Source organism: Schistocerca piceifrons, chromosome 2 (assembly GCF_021461385.2).
Source record: "Schistocerca piceifrons isolate TAMUIC-IGC-003096 chromosome 2, iqSchPice1.1, whole genome shotgun sequence".
Classification (NCBI taxonomy): Eukaryota; Metazoa; Arthropoda; class Insecta; order Orthoptera; family Acrididae; genus Schistocerca; species Schistocerca piceifrons.
In genome coordinates this window covers 756872893-756896963 of record NC_060139.1, presented here as the reverse complement: position 1 = coordinate 756896963, position 24071 = coordinate 756872893, and the positions used below count along the sequence as shown (strand labels likewise).

At 38.9% G+C, this 24071-nt stretch overlaps 1 protein-coding gene across 1 annotated transcript in view; it reads left to right on the top strand.

Moving 5' to 3' along the window:
* The window catches only part of LOC124774900 (reticulocalbin-2), a 44711-nt gene that overhangs the window by 4914 nt on the left and 15726 nt on the right, over positions 1-24071 (top strand). The window contains exons 3-5 of the mRNA XM_047249559.1: positions 1768-1924; positions 18217-18415; positions 19117-19240. Coding sequence (XP_047105515.1) covers positions 1768-1924; positions 18217-18415; positions 19117-19240 — 480 coding nt within the window. The remainder of the gene's footprint in view (positions 1-1767; positions 1925-18216; positions 18416-19116; positions 19241-24071) is intronic.

The window sequence follows — 24071 nt, the reverse complement described above, 5'->3', positions numbered from 1 at the left end:
CTTGGCATAATTGCCTCTTATTCATGAGGATAAAGAGAGTAGGCCTAATCCTTTTTAAGCCATTCAGATTTGTCTTTTGTGGCTTATGTAAATCATTCTAAGTGAATTCCATGATTGTTCCTTTTGAAAGACCATGGCTAATTTCTTTTTCCATCCATATCCAATATGGGCTTATTCTCCATTTGTAAAGACTTCATAATTAATAGATCATTAAATCCAAATCTTTCTACCCTCTTTCCTTCTATCTCCCCATTGGCGAGTATGTTCCTACTCTTTATATCCTTTCATTGAATGGTAGTAAATCAGTGTTTGTATTTTTCTAGTACACATTTTCATATTACTCCAGTCCTTCCCAAGTTATTGAACCAACTTGATTCCTGTCCATTGTCTTTATAATATTTAGCTTCAGATTTCTCTCTTCTTTCTCTGGTCATTTTCAACTGTGTCTTTGAAGTGTTACTATCTCAAATGCATAGATCACTTAGAGACTTCAGTAACCTTGATTCATAGGATCTGATATGAATATTCACTAATATAATAATGTTGTTATACACTTCTCTGGTCATATGGTAGTCAGTCGTTTTTATCCTGACTTTATCCTCTCATTAGCATTTTTAAAAAATTTATTAATCTTTCACATGATAACTTCTGGCATTTTCAGTGTACTTGTCTTGATTTATAGTTCTTACAGCCCTTTTTGCTCAAAGTTTTGAGCTGTTGAAACTTCGTGACAGGTTAGCCACACCAGAACTCAAACCAGGAACCTTGTCTTTCACAGGAAATGTATTCACTGACTGAGCTACACAGGCATCACACAAAATTCAACCTCACAGCTTTATCTCTACAGTGCCTCCTCCTACGTTCCAGACTTCACAAAAGCACTCTTCCTCACCTTGCAGGATTAGCACTTTTGGCAGGAGTGATATTGAGCAGAAATGTTTTAGCCACAGCCTTGAGGATTATTTTCATAAAAATCTAATCATTTGCCTATTGAAGCATACCGATTTGTTATTTGTTGTATGCGCCTTCACGGTGCTGCAGTTTTAAGGACAGCACTGTACGGCCTTTCCGTCGAGAGAGGAGTGTGATTTATATTGGTGGATTGCTGACATTATTGTGATGTAGCCTTAAAACACTACTGACAGCCATGGGTTCTATTGTCTGTTTAGCACTGAATGCACACTGTATACATAACCAATCTTCATACATTACTGAGAGGACTGTAAATAATCTTCATTATCCATATGCCTAAAGGAGGAAAAATAAGTGAAGAAAAATAATTCACAGTTGTACACTGATGGCAAATTATATTATTATGTAACCAATTGACCCTTTATTTGTTGATGTGTAAAATTTTGTTGAAGTTTTGTTGTCATCTGAATTACTTTTAATTTTAATCTCTGGTGCTACATTTATGTATGGCACCCTGTTACATGGTTTTGTTAGTAATCTTCTCCTATAAATGTAGTACTTACTCCAGTTTGGAAAAGAAATTTATAAATCGCAGGATTTTGTGGGATAGTGTTGCTGTGTGTAACTAAATATATTAGCGGGCAGCTATATGGAGAAATGTACTAAGTCTTGCACCTTAACTACCTCCACAAAATGGAATTTAAGATTATACAGGCTAAGAGTTGTGTAGTTATGCAGTCTGCATTGTGCTGCACATTAAGTTTGTAGGCTTTACTTTCATTTTGTTTTAATTAAATTTAAATTTTATGTCTTGATTTATTTTGCTAATTATTGTGTACTGGATTCCATTTTTAGAATGCTATCAGAGGAAGATGCAAATGACCGTTTTGAAGATGCTGATGAAAATGAGGATGGGAAGGTGACATGGGCAGAATATGCTGCTGACTCATTTGGACTGGGTGCTAATGAAGATGATGATGTTTCCAATGATAGCAATGACAGTGATGCAAAGGTCTGTAATCGTTGTTGACGTATAGGCCTACACTTACTGATTGAGCTTTTTAAGGATGTTTGTGTCCAGTTGTAAGTATAAGTTAGATCTAACAGATGGATCACATGCCGACTTTCGGATTACGGTGGGTGTGTTCTTAATATTGGCGACGCCAGATTTTCAAAACTGTTTTGTTTTTTTCTGTTAGGCCTATATGCTTTATCCTTAGTTCAGTGCCTTATACTTATCCGTATTTCCATTTTTTATGCAGAAAGATAACTTACAGAATGATTTATTAGGCCATACCAGTTTATTAACTTTCTGCATATAATGTGCTGAATCTTGTACACAATTGTATTTCTTCCATATCAAAGGTGTCAAAAGAAAGGAAAAAGAAGAAATAGTAAAGGAGTAATTGCGTGTCTAATCCATCAGTCAATCCATAAAATGGCCAATGTTACTGAGGCTGGGGTCATGCGTGAAAATTATTTTGGGGTTGTCAATTCTTTTCCTGTCCCAAGGGTTTACAGATTGCTTAATCCTTCCAGACTGACTGTTGGACTGTCAGACATATGGTTTTCTAGTACAGCTCCAATGTTGGACTATGTCAGCCAAGTTTCCATTATTGTAAAAGTAAAATAAAAGATCGGGAGAATGTAGTGAGTAGAACAATTGGGTTGAAAAGGATTAATTCTCATTGTTTTCTTCTCATATCCATGTCAACAGATCTGTATTTATTCTCTTAATGTAATGTTGAACTGAAAGTGTGGAATGGGTAGAAGTTCTCCATCAAGTATTACATAGCCAGTTGCAGTGGCTTTTTTCACAGCTACTATAAATTGTGCATTGTGCCTTCTTGGAATGGACTGTGATAGATAGCTTTTCAGGTTTGTGTTTTAAGGGTTGGATGTATAAATTTAGCTGACAGAGGCTCAATTTTGACCCCATCCCAGAAAACTAATGCAGTTAATACATTCACTATGTTATGTGGCACTTAACTTGCTTCAAATGAAAGAGGTTTATTGTTAATATAAATTAGGACAATATATGCATGACAACACTGGTGAATAAGCTATCAACATGGTTATAATTCTTAGATCACAGATGTGACATGTACATAATAGATACACAGTATTTATTATTGAAGGTTTTGTGTTGTAAAGATGGAAGAAAATAAGCAAAAGAAGGTGTTCTAAAAAAATATTTTCACAGCTATAAAATATTTTTTGCTAGAACTAGTTTTTGAAGAGTAACTTATAAAATGTTAATAATAAGATGTACATTGCAGTTAGTGATTGTTTCCTTTTTGGTTGGTTGCAGTAGTAGTTCTGTTTTTTTTTTAATTGTTGCAAATAATTTTTGTCCAGAAAACACATCAGTTTCATTGTTTATCATTCAGTCAAAAAATTGGTTAACTCTTTCACGGAATAAGCAGCAAGATCATTGGAACTCAGTTTTCTTCCTGTTTTACAATAATCAGAAAAGTTAGATATCATCTGTAATGTAAATGGAAAAACACAGCAATCCTCTAAGACTCTTGCACACAGAAAGCTCCACACTACAATAGCCCAGAATGTAGAAAGACAACAGGAGATGGTTTCAAGTCATGTGGTTTTATAAAGAAGTGTTGTCAAAATTCTCTTTATGACCAATACCAATGAGTACATCATCTGGTAGCTGATAATACACAGTCACCTGGTTGCTTGGTGCCATGGCTGATTCGACTCCGAACACAACCTGGTGCCAAGTATGGTGTCACATTGCGATACATCTTATGTATCATTGGCCATGGATTTAGGTAGTTTTCTGTGTGGATGAAAGTTCCAATAGTTAACAGGTTTCAGGTCCTCAAAATTCTAAATAAATTGTTGATGCAGAGAACGACAGAGTTATGAGTAGGTTGAGCTATTGCCAATCTGAAGGTTGATTTGAACACTACAATTACCTACTGGGAATGATTCTCTTCATGATTATTTCCTTGCCTTCCTCTGATCTTCTAAGTAACTTACCCAGCGAGTTATTTGAAAATGTCCAGTTTGATGTGGTTAATGAACATTGGTTCAGCTCAGCATTTTCAACACTAACAGATGTTGCCAGAGGTAAAAATTGATAATTGCAAGCAAAACTTTCTGAATGACTAGGAACTGAAGCCCAGATCTTTGTGTCCGTAGACCAGCACATAACCACAGTGCTACTAAACTTGGAGGCTAGTAAAGATATCAATGGTAATTTACCTACATTTGTGCCATCATCATTGTGCATGCAGTTGTCATACCAGTTTAGACATTGTGGACAAATGGTTCAAATGGCTCTGAGCACTATGGGACTCAACTGCTGAGGTCATTAGTCCCCTAGAACTTAGAACTAGTTAAACCTAACTAACCTAAGAACATCACAAACATCCATGCCCGAGGGAGGATTCGAACCTGCGACCGTAGCGGTCTTGCGGTTCCAGACTGCAGCGCCTTTAACTGCATGGCCACTTCGGCCGACTAGACATTGTGGACATCCAGCACCAAAATTACCAACATTCTGTACACATTGATTTCTATAGAATTTATGTACAGGGCACTTTTTGCTGTTCAAGCCACAAGATGTGTTCAATCATTATTAGCTACTGTTGATCTGCAGACACTTTTGTGCACTGCAAATTTTCCTTTCTTGCTTTCACAGTGTCTATGAAATGTGTTTAAACTCTTCCACATCATTTCTTATGGGAGTAATTATCTGCACTCATGACTTAGGCAGCAGACAGTTTTCTTAAACTAACTTCACAGGTTGGGGAAAAAATGTTCAAACCTCAGCAGTGCATTCAGATATTTACTTACGTATCTTTTGTGGTAGGAACTAGTTCTTAATTATTTATTTCTTTTAAACTTGTGTTTGCACAAAATTAAATCTGCTTTTTAAAGTGTTAATAGGTTGTGAACTGATGAGTGCAACTGAACTTCACTTGATCTGTGTAATTTTGCTAGTTAAAGTTGATACCAGTTCAAAGTGAAATAATGTGTGGGGAGAGATTTCAAAGTTCAGCCTGATCAGAAATTAATTTTTTATCTTAATGTCAGATAAGTTGTTTTAGACACTTTGACCTAAACAAGGCAAGGATTGACAGTGTAGGGCAGATTTTGTTTGGTAGAAGAGCTGTGATTCCTTGCATGTGGGTAGGAAAGTTGTTTTCATTGAATCTTGGTATGAAAATCAATGAGAAGTCTGACACGACTTTGATTTAGTTCAAAAGGCAACACTGCACAACACAAATTTCAATCCAGAACAGCGTTGGGGATGGTGACAACTGCAAGTTTGTAGGTACATTGGTTTGGTGGTTCTAAACATCTCTAGAATAGGGTTGCCAGCAGGATAGTGAGCAGGTTGGCAGGACAGGTTTGGAAAAAAAAGGATGGCTGCTGAGAGCCGGCCAACCATTTTGAGAAAGAGGAATTACCACAATGGGAAAAAAAGATGAAGATCCTGGTCTGAGCTGCCAGAGTTGGCAGTCATCACAGCATGAGGTGGGCTTGATTGTGAGAGTGAATGGTGTAAGTTCTTCTTCTTTTTCTAACAAAGGTTGTGAATGAAAGCTTAATTGTGCCCATCTGCTGCTTAACATGTCGTCTTGTCAGTAAGTAGCAATTTACGAGGGCTGTTCAATAAAGAATGATCATAATTTTTTTATGGTCATAATTTCTCGCACTAAAATTTGTTTGATATTCTGTTAGATTAATGTGCAACAAACACACTGTAGTAGCTTCATTGTTGGGACTCCTGGTTCCCACCTATGAGAGGCAGGCAAGGTTACCCATGTTCAGTATTGCCTACTGCTGCAATGAAGGTAACATGCGGAGAACAATATGCAGCTTTGAAATTCTGCTTTCATCTCAACAGATCTTCAGCTGAGGCCTATACAATGTTACGGGAGGCCTATGGAGAGTATGTTCTTCCCCACAGCACAGTTCGAAGGTGGTTCAAAATGTTTAAACAGGGGAGAGAATCAATTTCAAAGGAAGGAGGACCCGGTGCTCCAGTTACTCCTCTTCCAGAAGGAAACATCAGCATTGCTGGTGTCATTGTGAGAGAGGATCAATGAATTACCTTAAGATCACTTTATGAAATAAAGACCATTTCATTGGGTGCCACCCACATGTTGGTGACATAAAAATTACACGTGGCATGTTTCTGCGCGATGGGTCGCAAGACTGTTGATTCCCAAACAAAAGGACATTCGTGTGCAGGTCTGCGTGCAGTTAAAGTTGATGTTAGAGGAAGATCCAGAGTTTCTTTCAAATGTAATCACTGCTGATGAAACTTGGCTACATCATTTTAATCCTGAGAGCAAACAGCAAAGTTCAGTATGGAAATCTCCATCACCAACCCCCAAAAAAGCAAAAGTGGTTGGTTCTGCTGGGAAAGTTATGGTCATATCATTCTTTGATATTCATGGAATGGTTTGTCAGCATTTTGTACCTGCACACACATCAGTTACTGGACAATACTACAGGGATGTCCTGAAAACATTGCAAGTCCATATCAGGCCCAAAAGACCACATTTTCGTGAAGCAGGCTGGATGCTGCACCAAAATAATGCACAGCCATTTATTGCCAATGTTGTTGCTGAATCTCTTGCAAAAATCAATGTGAAGTGCATCCCTCACCCTCCCTATAGTCCAGATTTAGCCCCAGGTGACTTTTTCCTATTCCCTAACATGAAGAAATGCTTTTGTGGGAGGCATTATCAATCATCAGAAGCAGTGGTGAAGGCTGCAGAGGCGATTTTGAAGGACCTCAAAAAAAAAAAAAAAAAAAAAAAAAGGTTTCCAGCATGTATTGGAGGACTCACAGAAACGCTGGGACAAGTGCATCGCATTCATGGGAGACTACTTTGAGAAGGACCATCAAAATTATGAGGATGAGTAAAGGTGTGTTGTTAAAAACAAAAAAATAAATAAATATAAAAAAAATCATCATTCTCTATTGAATAGCCCTCGTATCTTTTCCTACACCATTAATAATGATTAAGATGTTTTTCCAAATTTAGGTCATATTATTCTTCTGGTCAATGTCTTGAAGTGTGACTATTTCATATGCTGATTGTTGTAGCATCTGTGTGTTAATGTTTATTGTAGGAACAATACAGTATTAAGGTCTCTATGTGCAGATACCAATACCCCCAGAAGGCCGCTGTCTGCGAGCCACAGCGCCTCCCGAAAATGGTGCTTGCTCACAATGCTCTGTGTCGCTACTACACATTCTGTTGAAGGATAGCACTGCCTGAAGAAAATGCTCCTGTTAGCTTGCCAATTTATATCAGACATAAAGTTCAGGAAGAACGAAATGGTAAAAAGAAACACTTTCTTCCCATTAGTACTGGCAGGTCCTTTCTTGAGCTCATCACCCCCCCCCCCCTCACGCCACCCCCTCAAGCACACATGCACACACATGTGATTGCACATAAGTGTGAGGGAGGCCGAGAAACCTGTCTTCATTATATCACAAAAAAGTGAAGCACCCTGGACAGCATGAAGATATGGAGTGATTGGTGGGAGATAGCACCTGACAAGAGTTTGAAACGGGCCTCATTGTGGATCTTCCTTTGGCTGCCTGGGTGAATCGTGCAATATCCAGGTGTGTAAGCATTAAAATGTGACAGTGGAATGCAAGGGAAAGTGAGAGCAGGCACAGTTGTCATCAAGGTTCTGGTCAACCACATCTGTCATAAGAGAGGATTGTTGTATCTGGAACCAAGCACTTTGTAACCTACTTCACATTTGCACCTGCCATCCAAGAACAATTAATAATCTGTGTCACCCTGCACAATTGGTCAAAGATTAGCAGCAGTTTGGATAAGAATTACCATCCTATGCGTAAGCTGCCATTAACACCACAGCAAAAACAGGTGCCTTTGGAGTAGTGCAGTGACTGGGAAGCATGGACTGCTGATGAATGGGGTTGTATTGTGTTAAACGATGAATTGCTGTTCTTCACAACCCCAGGTGACCACTGTTGGCAGATGTGGTGGTGGCATGGTGAGAAGTCCCATTCTTCAAATTTTTTGGGAAGGCACAGCAGTGTTGTTCCTGGCATTGTGGTTTGGGGAGCCATTACATATGACCTCAGGTCAGGGCTGGTTGTGGTTGAGGACTCTTACAGCAGAAAGGTACGTCTAGGACATCCTGTGTCGTCATGTGGTCCTGCTCATGTGACAGTATTGTGGTGCAATTTTTCAACAGATCAATGCTCATGTCTCCATAAACTGTCTGCATGATATTTGGAGACTCCTGTGGCCAGCAAGATCCCCAGATATGCCCCCAGTAGAACGTGTGTGGGACCAGCTTGGACATAATCTGTCCCAGTGCCATTATCCAGGATATCAAGGACAAGTTAGAACAATTGTGGGCCAGCTTGCATCGGGAGAGGATAAAACAGCTTTTGACACCCTTCCCAAATGAATCAATACATGCAACCAGACCAGAGACAGTGCAGTGTAATACTGATATCTGGGATTACACTGCAAAGTTCTTTGTAAATTTGACTCGGATTTTGTAGTCATTGAAATATCATATACAGTCTCAACTCATGAAGTTTCATTTTGATTCCTCCTCCATTCTGGGTGCTTCAAAACTGTCTGGCAGTGTATTTAATTTGATTTTATTGTATATTAGATTTTGTTAATCAGTTCCTGTTACCTCCCTAATCTCTGCTCTAAATTCAGCTGTGTAACATATTTTCCAGTTTGGACACAGCAGCTTTCAACCATTGTGCTAAGACAGATATTACATTCTGATCCGCTCAATTCTTTCTCCTTTATTTTCAGTCTTCTAAAGCACTGAAGTTTTCAGTGTTGTTGTTATTATCTCCAGTCCAAAGACTGGTTTGGTGCAGCTCCTCCTGGTGGTCTGTAGGTAGTTCTCTGAATAATTGATCTGCGATTAACTACTGCAGTCTACGACCATTTAACTTGCTTGCTGTATTCGTGCCTAGGTTTCCCTCAACTATTTTACCCATGACACTTATCTGCCTTACCAAGTAGACTACTCCTTGATTCCCCAGGATGTCACTTATCAGCCAGTCTCTTCTTTTAATCAGGTTGTACCCTAAATTTCTGTTTCCCCAAATTTTATTCAGTGCCTCCTCATTAGTTATCTAGCCTACATATCTAATCTTCAACATTCTTCTACAGCACTGCATTTCAAAAGCTTCTATTCTGATCTTGTCTAATCTGCTTGTTGTCCACATTTCACTTCCATGCAAAACTACACTCGAGACAAATTCTTCTTAAAAGACTGTCTAGCACTTAAATTTGTAGTCTTTGTGCATTCTAGTCAATCACTCCTCCAAGTCTTTTTGTCATCTCTGACAGAATTAGTCTCATTGCCTAACCTCAAAAAGTTTCACTTCGTATCCCTGACCTTTAATTCCATTTCTAAATTTCTCCGTGATTTCTTGCACTAGTTGCTCAATGAACAGACTGAATAGCATCAGGGATATGCTTCAGTCATGTCTCATTCCATTCTCAACTGCCACTTTCTTTTCTCATCCTACTCTTATAACTATAGTTTGATTTTTGTACAATTTGTAAATAATGTCTCACTCCCTGTATTTTATTCCTGCTATCTTCACCTTCCTTGGAGTTTGTTCCAGTCCACATTGTCAAAAGCGTTCTCTAAATCTGAAAGTGCTATCAGTGTAAGTTTTCCTTTCTTTAAACTATCTTCTTAGCTAAGTTATGGAGCCAGTGTTGCCTTGTGTGTTCCAACAGTTCTCTGCAACCCAAATGGATTTTCCCTGAAATCTGCTTCGATATCACTGTGAAATCGTCTCGAATTCACCTACTTCTTGTACCTTTTCTATAATATTGTGACCTCTTTACTTAGTTCTGGCTTGTCATCTGAGCTATTCATATTCACACAGCTGCTTTTCTTGTCTCCAAAGATCTCTTTAATTTCTCTATAGGTGGCATCTCACTTTCCCATAGCTGTGCATGTTTCATCAGCCTTGGATTTGTTCTCTTGCCATTTTTACTTTGCCTGCTAGCACTTTCTCTCAGTTTCATTTTTAAGATGTCTGTAATCCTTTGACCTGCTTCATTTGCTGGATTTTTATATTTTCTCCTTTTGTTAGTTAAATTTTTTATTTCCCTTGTTATCCAGGGATTTCTACTAGGCCTTGTCTTTTTACGTATTTGGTCCTCTGCTGCCATCACTATTTCCTATCTCATAGCTACCCATTTGTGTTCTGTTGTATTCCTTTTGCACTGTTTCAGTCCTACATTGTATTCCTCTGAAACTCTCAACAGCCTCTGGTTCTTTAATTTCATACAGATCCCATCTGCTTTACTTCGTATGTTTTTGCAGCTTCTACAGCTTTAATCTGCAGTTACTGACCAATAAGTTAGTCAGTACACATTTTCCCTTGGAAATGTTTTGTAGTTAAAAAGGTGATTTCAAAATCTGTTTTACCATCTGTCTTTACCTGTGGAATGTTTTACCGTGGGTGATACCATTATCTTTAAGCCATATAGTAGGGCTGCATGCCATCGGGAGGGGGAAGGGGCGAGGGTCAAAATGACTATAGTTTCCCTTTGATTTCAACCATTTGCAGTACCAGTACAGCAAGGCCATGTTGGCTAATGTTACAGGGCCAGATCCATCAATCATCTAGGCTTTTGCCCCTGCAACTACTAAAAGGGCTGCTTGTCCCTCTTCAGGAGTCACAAGTTAGTGTGACCTCTCCATGGATATCCCTCTGTTGTGGTTGTACCTACAGTGAGAGCATTTGTATCATTTAGGCATGAGACCCATCCCAACTTGGCAAGGTGCATGGTCCATGGGAGTACATTTTTGATAACAAACAAAAGTTCCTGGTAACAGTGCTTTCATTGCCTCATTATGTAGGGGCAAAACAGTGTCAAGCAAATTGTTATTCTGCCCCAGGACTGCTCGAGAAGATTGGTACTGAACAGCAGAAAGGGAGGAAGAACTTGTGGAGTAAACTATGATACAAGATTGTTTCAGACCAACAGTATGTTCTTGTTTTGTCCAATTTCTACTCCCTCTGCTTGCAGAAATAAAAATCCACTAAAAGAAAGCATTACTGCCATGTGGTAACTCGGAAGAGAAATCCACCATTGCATTGTGCAAGGCCTACGGTTCTGGGGACTCTAGAGATCTAACAGGAATAAGTCAGAGAATCCGTGGAATTTTTCCAAACTGAAAATTCAGAAAAAATTGCTTTGAGTTTGAACATCAACTCTTTACTTAAGTCCAGTAACCTGAAAGACAAAAATAGAATCCCAATTCAAGCTTTTAATGAGAGAGAGAGAGAGAGAGAGAGAGAGAGAGAGAGAATATGTAATAGAAACTGAAAATTTTCTCGATCAAATTAGCAATAAATAGTGCGAAAAATGCAAATGTTAGATGCTGCATTTTATGTTCATAAACAAACAGATAATGTAACAAAATTCAGATCAAGTTTAGAAAAGCTCTGTCTTCTAACTTTTAGGTGCAAAAATAAAAGGTACACCTTTATTAACCGTTGAGCTCCAATAAATGAAGGAAACAAGAATCCAAGTAAAACAGAATTCTAACACCTTCTGGGAAATGAATTATCCAAAATACTAATAGCTAAGGTTCTGTTATTATTTAATTATTTCAATGTACAAACAAGCAAAGAAACATCTTTCCAAAAATAGAATATCCTGCACACAACACAAGCAATAAAAATGCCAAATGATTAATTACTCTATGTAAAACCTTCCATTTGAAATTTCCAATTTCCTTCAAAAATTTGCAGTGAAATAGGGGACCTCGAGGTTAGTTAACTCAAGGTTAGGTGAAGTCCAAGTGGACAATGTAGCAGTACCTCTAAGAAACGTGAAGAAAATCAAGAATTTTAAAGCAATAAGAAGTATTGAATTTGACTTGGTTCATTACCCCTTTAAAGTTAAATTTGAATTCCTATATCCCACTCTGTAGAAAAGTGGCATGGTCAGACCTATCCCTAAGACTGAAAACCTACAGTCACCTTGTAATATATCCACTGTATCCAAAGCCTTGGAATATATTCTTCACAATTCGCTGACTGAATAACTAATACAATAGCACAAATACTGCACAAATTGAGGTAACTGAGGAGCTGAAATACGCTGTGGACAATTGTGAGGCCACAATGTTGACGCAACTATACTTACGCAAAGTACAATTAACTTTGATAGACTCCTCAGAAAATTTTGATGGCAAAAATTTGCTGCGAGTACACTGAATTGGTTTGAAAGCTACTTGAGAAATACAGCATCGTGTTGTATGTGAGAATGAAAAGTTGCCCTGAAAGCACATTCTCTCAGGATTGGCGAGGGGCTCACTCCTAAGCTCACTACTGTTCTCGTTGTATGTCACTGGCATTTCATGAGATGTGGTTTTCTGTAAATACTCTTTGTATGCCAACAACCTCCAGCATTACTCAAATGCCTGATGTGAAGATATAAATACTGTCATTGCCAACATGAATGATGATCTGCCTTCAGTTTTCAGATGGGTGCAGAACCTGAGACTCAAGATAAATGGGAAAATGTTCCAAGTAGTTTTAGTATTCCATTAGAAATTAATTAGCCCAGAGTTCCATGAAAAATATCCTCCTGTAGTTCTTGGTGGTAGCTCTCTGTTGTATCAGAAAATGGCGAAGATATTGGGTTCAACTTTGAGTGAACATGAGAACGGGCAGGGAATACTGTCACCACATGCAGGAAAACTTCCGGTTGTCTACATGCCCTCCAGAAGTATTGGGGGATGTGAAGTGTGAACTAGTGCAGTCACCAGCTCCGCTGAACCTCCAATTGAATCCAACACAGCACGAGTAATGAAAACCAACCATGAATGTTTGTGTGCATTGCATCTACAACAGACATCTGTTTGAACAAGTCAATGATTTATATGTCCATTTAAGATGGTAACAGTCAGGCAAGTTTTGTGATTACCATATGCAATATCTTAATTCATCAGGTCACCAGTGCACATGTATGCAGGAGCTAGTATGGCCCATCAGAGATAAAGTACCTGCCCTCTTATCAGAGTCACAACACAGGATCTCACTTAGCTAGTTTTGTAGCCATACACATCCAGTGAACAGAAATATTTGCAAACTCACTCTCTGTTGCCCCCTGGAAAAAGCTATCCTGTATTTTGCACACAGTTCAGTGTCCCATAGGAAAAGAAACCTACTACTTTCTTCTGCAAAACTCATTAAAAATTTAAACACATCTAACCTGTTTCTCTATGCCAAACAATAAAGTGAAAACTTTCCAATTTCTCATTGTTCTTTCCATTTCTCAATTGTTCATTCCACTTTCTTTTTCCCTTTCTTCAGTATGTGTATTCCATCACATTCCTCTCCTCTCCCCCCCCCCTCCCCCTCCTCCAGCCAATCTTTCTTTCACGTAAGTTGCTGTCAAAACTTGTAGTTTGAACTTACCTGGTTGTACTTTGTCATTGTTGTTTCACATTTTGTTAACAAATATAAACTGCCATTTTCACTTTTTATATCCTAGTTCCCATGGCATTTATAGACTTTCAAATAGAATTCTGAAAAGTTGTTCTAACTTAGTAAGTAATGTCCTTAGTGATATAAATGATAGTCAAAAACAGCCTGACAACCTTGTAAGTGTGTTGTAGGGTAGGTTGTGCTGAGAAATAATTGTTAACACTCTCAGTACCAGGCCTATTAGAACCCAGGCAATTTTGCCATTATTTAAAAAATCACTGCATCAAATCTACTTTTTGGATTGTGGCAAATTTGGTACCATTTTGAAGCTGCACTTTTCTACTTTAATTCTGTAAAAAAGAAACTACTTTGGAATGCACAGCTTTAATGTACAGTTATAGAAATCACATAGGTGTTTTTAAGAATTTAGAAAAGTCATACGGATAAGAGAATGCAATTTTTATTTATTTTTAACTAATATTATGATATCAATATAATGGAAGGAAACATTCCACGTGGGAAGAATTATATGTAAAAACAAAGATGAGGTGACTTACCGAACAAAAGCGCTGGCAGGTCGATAGACACACAAACAAACACAAACATACACACAAAATTCAAGCTTTCGAAACAAACTGTTGCCTCATCAGGAAAGAGGGAAGGAGAGGGGAAGACGAAAGGAAGTGGGTTTTAAGGGAGAGGGTAAGGAGTCATTCCAATCCCGGGAGCGGAAAGACTTACCTTAGGGGGAAAAAAGGACAGGTATACACTCACACACACGCACATATCCATCCACACATACAGACACAAGCAGACATATTTAAAGACAGAGTTTGGGCAGAGATGTCAGTCGAGGCAGAAGTGTAGAGGCAAAGAAGTTGTTGAAAGACAGGTGAGGTATGAGTGGCGGCAACTTGAAATTAGCGGAGATTGAGGCCTGGCGGATGACGAGAAGAGAGGATATACTGAAGGGCAAGTTCCCATCTCCGGAGTTCGGATAGGTTGGTGTTGGTGGGAAGTATCCAGATAACCCAGACGGTGTAACACTGTGCCAAGATACGTTTCATCCCTATGAAATCCCCAAACCACCTTCCCTACCCTCTGGCTCCTATCCTTGTAACCGCCCCCGATGCAAAACCTGTCCCATGCACCCTCCCACCACCACCTACTCCAGTCCTGTAACCCAGAAGGTGTACACGATCAGAGGCAGAGCCACGTGTGAAAGCACCCACGTGATTTACCAACTGACCTGCCTACACTGTGATGCATTCTATGTGGGAATGACCAGCAACAAACTGTCCATTCGCATGAATGGACACAGGCAGACAGTGTTTGTTGGTAATGAGGATCACCCTGTGGCTAAACATGCCTTGGTGGACAGCCAGCACATCTTGGCACAGTGTTACACCGTCCGGGTTATCTGGATACTTCCCACCAACACCAACCTATCCGAACTCCGGAGATGGGAACTTGCCCTTCAGTATATCCTCTCTTCTCGTCATCCGCCAGGCCTCAATCTCCGCTAATTTCAAGTTGCCGCCACTCATACCTCACCTGTCTTTCAACAACTTCTTTGCCTCTACACTTCTGCCTCGACTGACATCTCTGCCCAAACTCTTTGTCTTTAAATATGTCTGCTTGTGTCTGTATGTGTGGATGGATATGTGCGTGTGTGCGAGTGTATACCTGTCCTTTTTTCCCCCTAAGGTAAGTCTTTCCGCTCCCGGGATTGGAATGACTCCTTACCCTCTCCCTTAAAACCCACTTCCTTTCGTCTTCCCCTCTCCTTCCCTCTTTCCTGATGAGTCAACAGTTTGTTGCGAAAGCTTGAATTTTGTGTGTATGTTTGTGTATCTATCGACCTGCCAGCGCTTTTGTTCGGTAAGTCACCTCATCTTTGTTTTTATATATAACTAATATTATGGCACTACATAACATCTTTCTGTCAGTCTACAACAATTGCATACAAATTTCACACAGAATCATATTGTTTTTTAGTGTGGAAAATTTTGAAGCAAGATTCCAGGCAGTGTGTAACACCACACTGTTCACATTTGTACCGTGTCTCTTGCGAGAAGCTTTGCCGTTCTCTTTCTTGCTCCTGGCACTACACACGTGACACACACGAGCAGCATATTTCTTTGTGTAGTTGGAGTGTCTCTTTGTTAGCCGACCTATAGTTCCTTTATTCCTTTGTATGACTTCAAAGTGTGTCATCTTCAACAAGCTGAGCTGCAAGCACTGTTACGAAGTCTGTTATTGTGAGTTTCTTGTTGTGCCCTGCATTGTATAGGCAAAAAGCATTTGATACTCCCATCAGCAGCAGATGGAAATATGATTTTCGCCACCATTTCACAGTTCTGTGCTGGAATGGATTGTACTGCAGGCACTGGTCTTCAATATCCACTCCAATTTTATTCAAATTGTAATCCAGTACCTGAAGTGGTTTCATTACTACAGACCCATTTTTATTAGAATGCATACCAAATGTGGCCTGAAGCCTGGTAGACAATGTATACACATCCCTCTTATCCTTCCACTTCATTGCTAATACATTATCTTTACGCTAGAAAGACATTTCGCCCTTTCTCAGCTTATTAGATACTAAATCTTTAGGTAATCCTTTCCTACATTTGTTCACAGTACCAACAGCTCCAGTAACTTTGTCAGCCAATCGTTGAAAAAGCTCTGGACTGGAATAAAATCGGTCTAAATACACAGTATGGCCTTCATTCAGCAAGCCGCCGTCAGACAAAAATCGCAATAGAACAGCGGACGAAGAATTTTCAACAATATGCTTACCAGCATAAACTTATAGTTAACAACATAGCCCCTATTGGCTTCAGCAGCAGCATAAACCTTCAGTCCATACTTATGAGGCTTACTTTGCATGTAAATGCAGAAGCTCACTTGACCTTGCAATGGGCGTATTCCTTCATCAATTTGTCAGTTTTTCTGAGGGTCGATATGCCTGGATACGTCGCTCCTTCAAATTCTTTTAATAAGGTAAAACTTTATGAAGTGGGTGAAATCCATCTTTACCTGGTTTTTTTAATGTTTAGAAGTGTCTACAAGATGCAACCACGACACTATCTGAGTAAAACGCAAACAACTCATAACTTGAGGACAGAAGTTACAACTAAGAACAGGGTTAGTGTTCCAGTGGTCCACAATTTTTGGCTTTCTTGAAATACACATGTGGAAAAGCATACCCAAGAAATGCCTCATCTCACTTGTAGTTGCTGGCTTCCAGGAACTCAAAACTGAATTAGGCTTCATATTATTTCCTCTTCTTTTCTTCTGGATTGTTTTTGATGCATACAAATTTGCCTGTATCTTGAGTTCTTGTACGTAACTGTTAGTAAGGAACACTTTACTGCAACCCAGTACAGAACTTGAGTCATCACTATTCACTAGAATCTGCCTGGGTGTAGTGTTGACAGGAAGAGGTCGGTAGTTGTCAAATTCAATCCAGTCAATATCTTTTAGATATGTTGGATATGGCACAGTCACTGGATTTGCAGTAACACCATCATCATCATTCTCATTTGCATCTGAAGACAAGCTGTCGTCAATGTCACTCTCTAAAAGGAATATCACATTACATGTAACTACATATATCTCTTACAGAAGACACGTTCAGCAGAAATGTGAGTATTGCCCAATTACGAGCAGTGATATGCCGTTGTAAATTCGGGAGTATGTACACACCATTGTATTAAGAATCACTCTCTACATTATCCAGAGTGGCTCTATCATTGATCAAATCCGTGATTTCTGTGTCTGATAAACCCTGGTGGGACATTATTACAAACATGAAACAACACGATGACGTAAGGAAAAATGAGAATGCAAAGATAAGTTTTGACATGAATTACGCCACTGTAAACAACACCGCTGTGCCATCTATGGACGCATTTTGTTACTAAACATCTGTAAAACGTATAACACTGGCCAAACCTGTAGAAATAATGTTGCAATGTTTTGCATTAAATTAAATGTAGCGGCCCGTAAATTTTACAGGTCTGATGATTTTCGCCCAATCCTAGGCCCGTAAATTTTACAGGTTTGGCGCTTAGTATTAATCAAAAAATATGATGCAGTGTACCATCCCCAATTTAATTAGCAATGAAGTTAGCCAATTAGGTTGTTTCATGTGCAGATTCAAGCAGCATGCCAAATTGGTGTCAGTTTTTCTCATTGCGTTGATGATATTGCACAAGACTGCTCAGTCTTTGACCTGGGTTCGGTCCATACTACTATCCCATATCCAATTATTGTATCTGTTTGATTTTAGGAAACCAGATGATTTACATGTTTGGTGATGCAGTCTCTGGCAAAAATGTAGTCAGCACATTTATTCTTTTGAATGAACAGCAAGGTGGATTTAGAAAGGGATCATCATGCTCAGATCAGATATTGATTTTAAAACCCATATTTCATAACAAATTGCTAAACTCAAAGAACATAGTTGCAATTTGGATTTATTTTAAAAATGATGTGCCTTGCATGGCATACACAGTCCCCGTTCTCGTGGTTTGTAAAGTAACATGATAATGGCAGACAGAGTATTTAAAGAGTACTTATATTACAGGCCGAGAAGCTTGAGAATCAAGCTTATGCACATGTTCTTTGTTTTATAAGTAGACTTTTGTGAAATGGGGTTATTATTTGTGCGATATTTTTCCTAGAAAACTATCCCACAAAACTTGTGTTCGTTATACTTTGAAATGCTGTGGTAGATTTGTAATACAAGTGTGGGACAGAAGACAGATGTAGAACCATTTTTTGCTGTGAAGTTTGTGTGAATAAGCTCCTTATACACATGTCTTATTAAACAGATAATAAAGGAGGATAAGATGATTTTTGAAGCTGCAGATAAAAACAAAGATGGAGCTTTAGACAAATCAGAGTTTGTAAGGTTCAGCCATCCTGAAGATCATCCTGATATGTTACCACTCATATTGAAACAAACATTGAGTGAAAAGGATACAGATGGTGATGGCTTCATAGACTTCAAAGAGTTTGTTGGCGAAAAAGGTGAGAAACTTGAATTTCGTGCAACTAATTAAAACTTTGTTTATTTGTACTGCAGTTTTGCCATTTTAATGGTACTACAACCTTTTCCTAATACTCCCAGGAATGTTTCTTCTAACATTTTTTACATATTGTCAGTACCTGCCCACCTTTAACTCTTCAAAAAAAATTTTCTCTTCCCTTTTCTCTGTAATGGTACAGGGAGGGGAATAGGAGAAATCCCCTGTTGGAGAAAATACTAATAAAAATGAACTTTCATATAATGTGATTGGTAATTTAGCCAATAGAAGATCTGTCTAGCTTTGCATGCAATTTCTGAGATTCCATATAGCAGTGCTTCTAATTGCTGTTATGACCTAATGAATTAAATTGTTATAAACATTTTAGTACTTGTGATCTACAAGTATTCTCTGTGTGATGGATTAATAGTGAGCTTGTGGGTATTCCGCTGAGTAGTTGGTTTCCATTTTCTGCGCTGTATTTTGAACAGTTGGATTGGTCATTGGAGTATTATTCAGGACAGTGAAACAACAACTCGGCTAAACACTTCGAAGCTCAGTATTAATTTTAGTACTTGTTTAACATCTGTTCTTTCATATGTTTTCCTATTAAAAATGATAGGTTACTTCGCACTGTGTTGTGATATGGTAATTATTCTAAAATTGTAAAGCGTACTGTTTATTCTTTATTTCTTTTCTTTTCAGCTCGGCATGAAGACAAGGAGTGGCTTATGGTAGAGAAAGAAAAATTTGATCATGACTATGACAAAGATTCTGATGGAAAACTTAACTCTGCTGAAATTCTCTCTTGGGTTGTTCCCAGCGATGAGTATGAACCTAATGATAAACATATATTACCTAATATTTAATTACACATTGTATTTACTGAAGTACAGGGCAGTTTTGTGTTGCTCTTTTGCTGTTTTCTGTTCTACCAGTTCTAAATTTGTGTACAGTAACTCCTGAATTGGACACTTCACAACACTTGCCAGGAGAAATAGTCGTCTTTCCCTGTTATTGCCTTGTTCAAGAAGGAAATGTCATTATGACCTGCATACTGCTGAATTCTCTGCGCACTAGCTTAAGACCTGTATTGAATCGGCACAACATATCGATTTGTCTCTTACACCAGCCAACTTTGGTGTTTTATTTTGTCACTCACTCATATTTAGGCAACTGCTGGTCTAATTTCTTACCACCACCACCACCACCACCACCACCACCACCACCCAGAAATACTATACAATATACACAGAACAAGAGTTCACATGATTCAGAAAGATGGCACCCATGACTTTTCTCTTTAGAAGTGACTGAAGATTGGAAAGACAACAAGGGCATCCTGCTGCAGATTTAAAACAACATAATTAGTAAATCTTGCATGAATACCTGTCTGTCATTAGTCGACACTGTCACAGCAGGATAAGTTCTAAAGAGATAGAAGCAGAAGGTATTACTTTCTTTAACTAGTGCTTTGCAATTGCTAAATATGTATGGGAATTGGATATATGACCAAATCTCCTCCTGCCCCTTCTCTTAGTGCATCATCTCCTACCCTCTGTCACTACCATCTCCCCCTCCCCCCCCCCCTTCTGCCCTTTACCCTTGTTTATCATTGTTGCAAACAAAACTTTGATTGGGAAGTGGAAATTGCTCAGAATGAATGGGATCATCATTTACAGCGTTATGGGAGAGGTCTCATCAGCTGCTGGATCTGTGAGGATAGTGGCACCAGTGATAAGACTTTACATATTTTTAATCTGCAAATGCGTGGGGTTACAAACTTTCAGATGATACAGATTCCATGCTAGTAAGCTATAAGTACAACTTTTGTACTCTATTGAAACTGACTGCGAAGAAGAAGAAAACAAAGCAACACGTTGTGTATAAAATTTTTGTTGAAAATTATATATGGGAGAAACAATTTGTCTAATGGTTTAAATGCCCTGCTATCATAGCTGCGGCGGTCTACCATAAAGTTAGGGTGTAAATGTTGTCCTCATTGCCTACGCAAATGAATAGTAGTATTGTGAGAGGTGAAGACTTCTCATCATAAAGTATCATTGTGTTCCATAGGTGCCTATAGTTGAGATGGTGTAAGTATATCCCTGACAGCTTGCACCACTGTTGCCAGTTTTCGGCAGTGAAGTGCTAATGGCTTCAGGGGAAAACAGTAGCCACCTACAGAGCTATGAAAACACTGAAATGCTGCTGTAGAAATGTGCACCAAATTGCTTTATGTTATTGGTTGAGATAGGCGTGCGGTACTGTTGTGGTCACCCCACTGCAACCATCAGGCATCAACTTATGCTGACTCGACTATAGTTTACAAAGAGTGGTTTCATGTCTGTGTGACATGAGCTGCTCTCTGAACACAATTTAGAGGAGGTGTTCTAAGAGGTCTTCCGGCTCATAATCCTTGCCCATTGAGCCTCTTTTGTATTGTCTGTATTGACACCTGCACTCCTGTAGCTGTTTGGAATTGCTACCACTGACATTTAACATTGTGTTGAGGATTTCTGCTTGCTGTTATGCAGAGATTTCAGTCCTGCACACCTTTAGTTTTTCTTACATGAAAACCTTCAACTGATCATGCCTCTAGAAACTTGTTACAGATTTTAAAGATATAACTTTTACTCACAGCAACAGTTGCTGTGACTTCCACATGCAACATTCCCTATTTCATTATAGTAACTATATGGAGCCTCTGATTATGCGTTGTTCTCCAAACCCCACTGAAGCAACAAAACTCTCGTAATGACACGCAGCACAAGTACTGCGGTGTTTATAGGTGACACAGTCTCCCCTAGACTGCTTATATTGCCCCCTCATGGTAGAAACATGGACTATTTCTGTTTGAATTATATTACCAGGGCATGTACGCCCTGGGACAACCAGGAAGCCTGGGAAAAGCCAAGGAATTTTTTCATCTGGGAAAAATCTATTTTTTTTCTTATACTTCTGTGAATCTTTGATTGTTTTATTTTCCTGTTAAATTTTTGTAATTTTCTCTGGTAAGAACTGATACTTTAACAAAGAATTTTACTTTTGCCCACTACTACAGAATAATACTGCAGCAATGAAACATAAATGAGAGAAAAACACCAATATAAAACATAGGTTGCAAAGAAAATGCACCATTTACAACAACAGAACACAGTGCATATTCAGGCATCTATGACAGCAGAAGTACCAGAGGCTTTGGGATGAAGACTGTGCAATACTTTGTAACAACAAACTGCTTTCAGTGAGCGTGACGTCACAACTATTCAAATTAGTCTTGTTTGAGCAGTTGCCAATTGGCACATGTGTATGTGCAGGGCTGAAGTTGCATACGAGCAGTACCTTCTCCTTATTTCAGGTATGGCTGTTAGCTGTATAAGCAGTAGTTGCAGGCAGCCAGATGCTACCCTGAAAAATTTTTCTGGTGTGCCCAGGCTGCCAGATTTGTGCATGCATAAAGCAGTCCAAATTGTAATGGGGAGTAATTTCTACGTGATCCTCATGTATGTTTTGTGATTTTTGCAGCTCTCTTCAATTACAGTGCTCATGCCAGATGAAACAAAATGGATTTGTGTGGCCTGGAGCTATCAAATGAATTAAAATCTTCACATAATTACAGATTTTATTTTATTTCCACGTTATTTGCAATCGAGCATTGATCACTTTGCAGAACAATGAAGTTATTTTTGTTGGTTTGCTAAAGAAATTTGGCTTTTATTAATCTTTTCCACAGAGGCAGTCAATTTATTTGAAATGAAGTGTTTCATTCCACACTACATGCTAGTGTAAACTCTTCACAGAATTTCAAGCGCACATTTTCATATTCCGACATGTATGACATTGTGCCATAATAAAGAACTAAACATGAGATAATAGAGTACTGCTTCTCCAGCAAAACTGATTTCCTGAAAACCACACTGAAAAGCTTCATAGTTTTACGTATCAGCCATCCAAGAGACATTGTTTTTCGATCACAAGATGTGCTTCAATACTAGGCTGGTACTTCCTCTAGGCTTGACAGTATAATCTAAACTTGTTAGTTAGACATCAGTTACATCACTTATCAGGCGTAGAAATTTGAAACCAGAATTTCCCTATAGGTGGTGCCATCCATCTGTGTAGGGCACACGAGACCGTGTCTGCAGCGCCATCTGCTACCTGTAACAGCTGACGATGAATGTCAACACACAGTAACCCAAGTCCATACATCTTTATCTCTTTCAACCCGTAAACTTGCTTAGTTTTGTACCTACGAACTATGATTTGCAGATAACATTGGTTTTCTATTATCATTAGAAGAAAACTGCTGCAGAGTCGCATTGAATGCTTTTGAAGCTTTCGGCGAACATTCTCTTGGGAAAACACAGTGTTTAGAGTGGTGATTTTGGCGTGAGAAATGATGAGTGTGGGAAACCACCGAAAAAGTTCAAAGATAACGAATTGCAGGCTTTGTTGGATGAAGATGATACTCAAATTCGCAGAATAATTGAATGTCATGCAGTGATGCAGAAAGCTGTGTCTCTAAGGTTGAGAGCTATAGGAAAGGTGGAGAAAGTGGGTTCTGCATGAACTGAATACGACAGCAAGCACATTGAAAGACTACTTATGAAATGCTGCTCACCAGATAAAAAAGGAGGTTGTTTCTCTGTCGAATAGCTACTGGTGATGAAAAATGGATATATTTTGAGTCCTAACTGTCATAAATCATGGGTGAATCCAGGCAAACCATCAACATCCACTGCAAGACGAAATTGCTTTGAAAAGAAGACAATGCTCTGGGTTTGGTGGGATCAGAAGGGTGTCATTATTATGAGCTGCTAAAATGTGCTGAAACCATTAACACTGATTGCTACCAACAGCAGATGATTGATTTAAATCGAGCCTTATGAAAAAAAAATGACCGGAATATGGAAAAAGGCAACACAGTCACATTGCTCCATGATAATGCCCCATGACACACAGCAAAATGATCAAGGTGTTCAGTTGGGAAATACTAGGATGTGCGGCTTGTTCTCCATACTTGGCTCTGTCCAATTATCATCTGTTTGAATCACTGGGACACAGTCTCGCTGAACAATGCTTCAGTTTGCATAAAAATGTACGAAAATGGTTCGCTGACTGGTTCACTTCAAAAGGCATGGGCTTCCTATGTCATTGTAGCTGCGCATGCACAGTTACGCCTGTTTTCTGGCATGCTCTGGCAATTGCACAAACGAACCTATTTCTAACAGGTTGTGAGGAAATATTGTGAATGGTGGTTTGAGAAGCGTTACTTTTAAAGTAAATTTCCTTTTACGTAAGATGAATTGTTATGTTGAGAATGTTGTGTCCAGAAGACCAGCCATCTGTCATTATTTAAAATTATCCTGGCACATCTTAAAGGGCAACACACACAAAAAACGACAAATATTGTATGTGAAAACTTAGATGTTCTTGTAGCTATACTATTTGCATATTAATTTAAACTCTGAACTTTTCCTTTTTGTGTGTTTTTACTGCTGAACGGTGAGGTTGCTGATATCATATGTTCCATGCTCTGAATATCTACTGTAATTGACGTGAAATCACGTGACCTGAGCTATGATTTGCTGACAGAAGTTTGTTGCAATAGCGATTTCATTCCTTGGGAAACAAATGTGCTGTGTTTGGTGGAATTC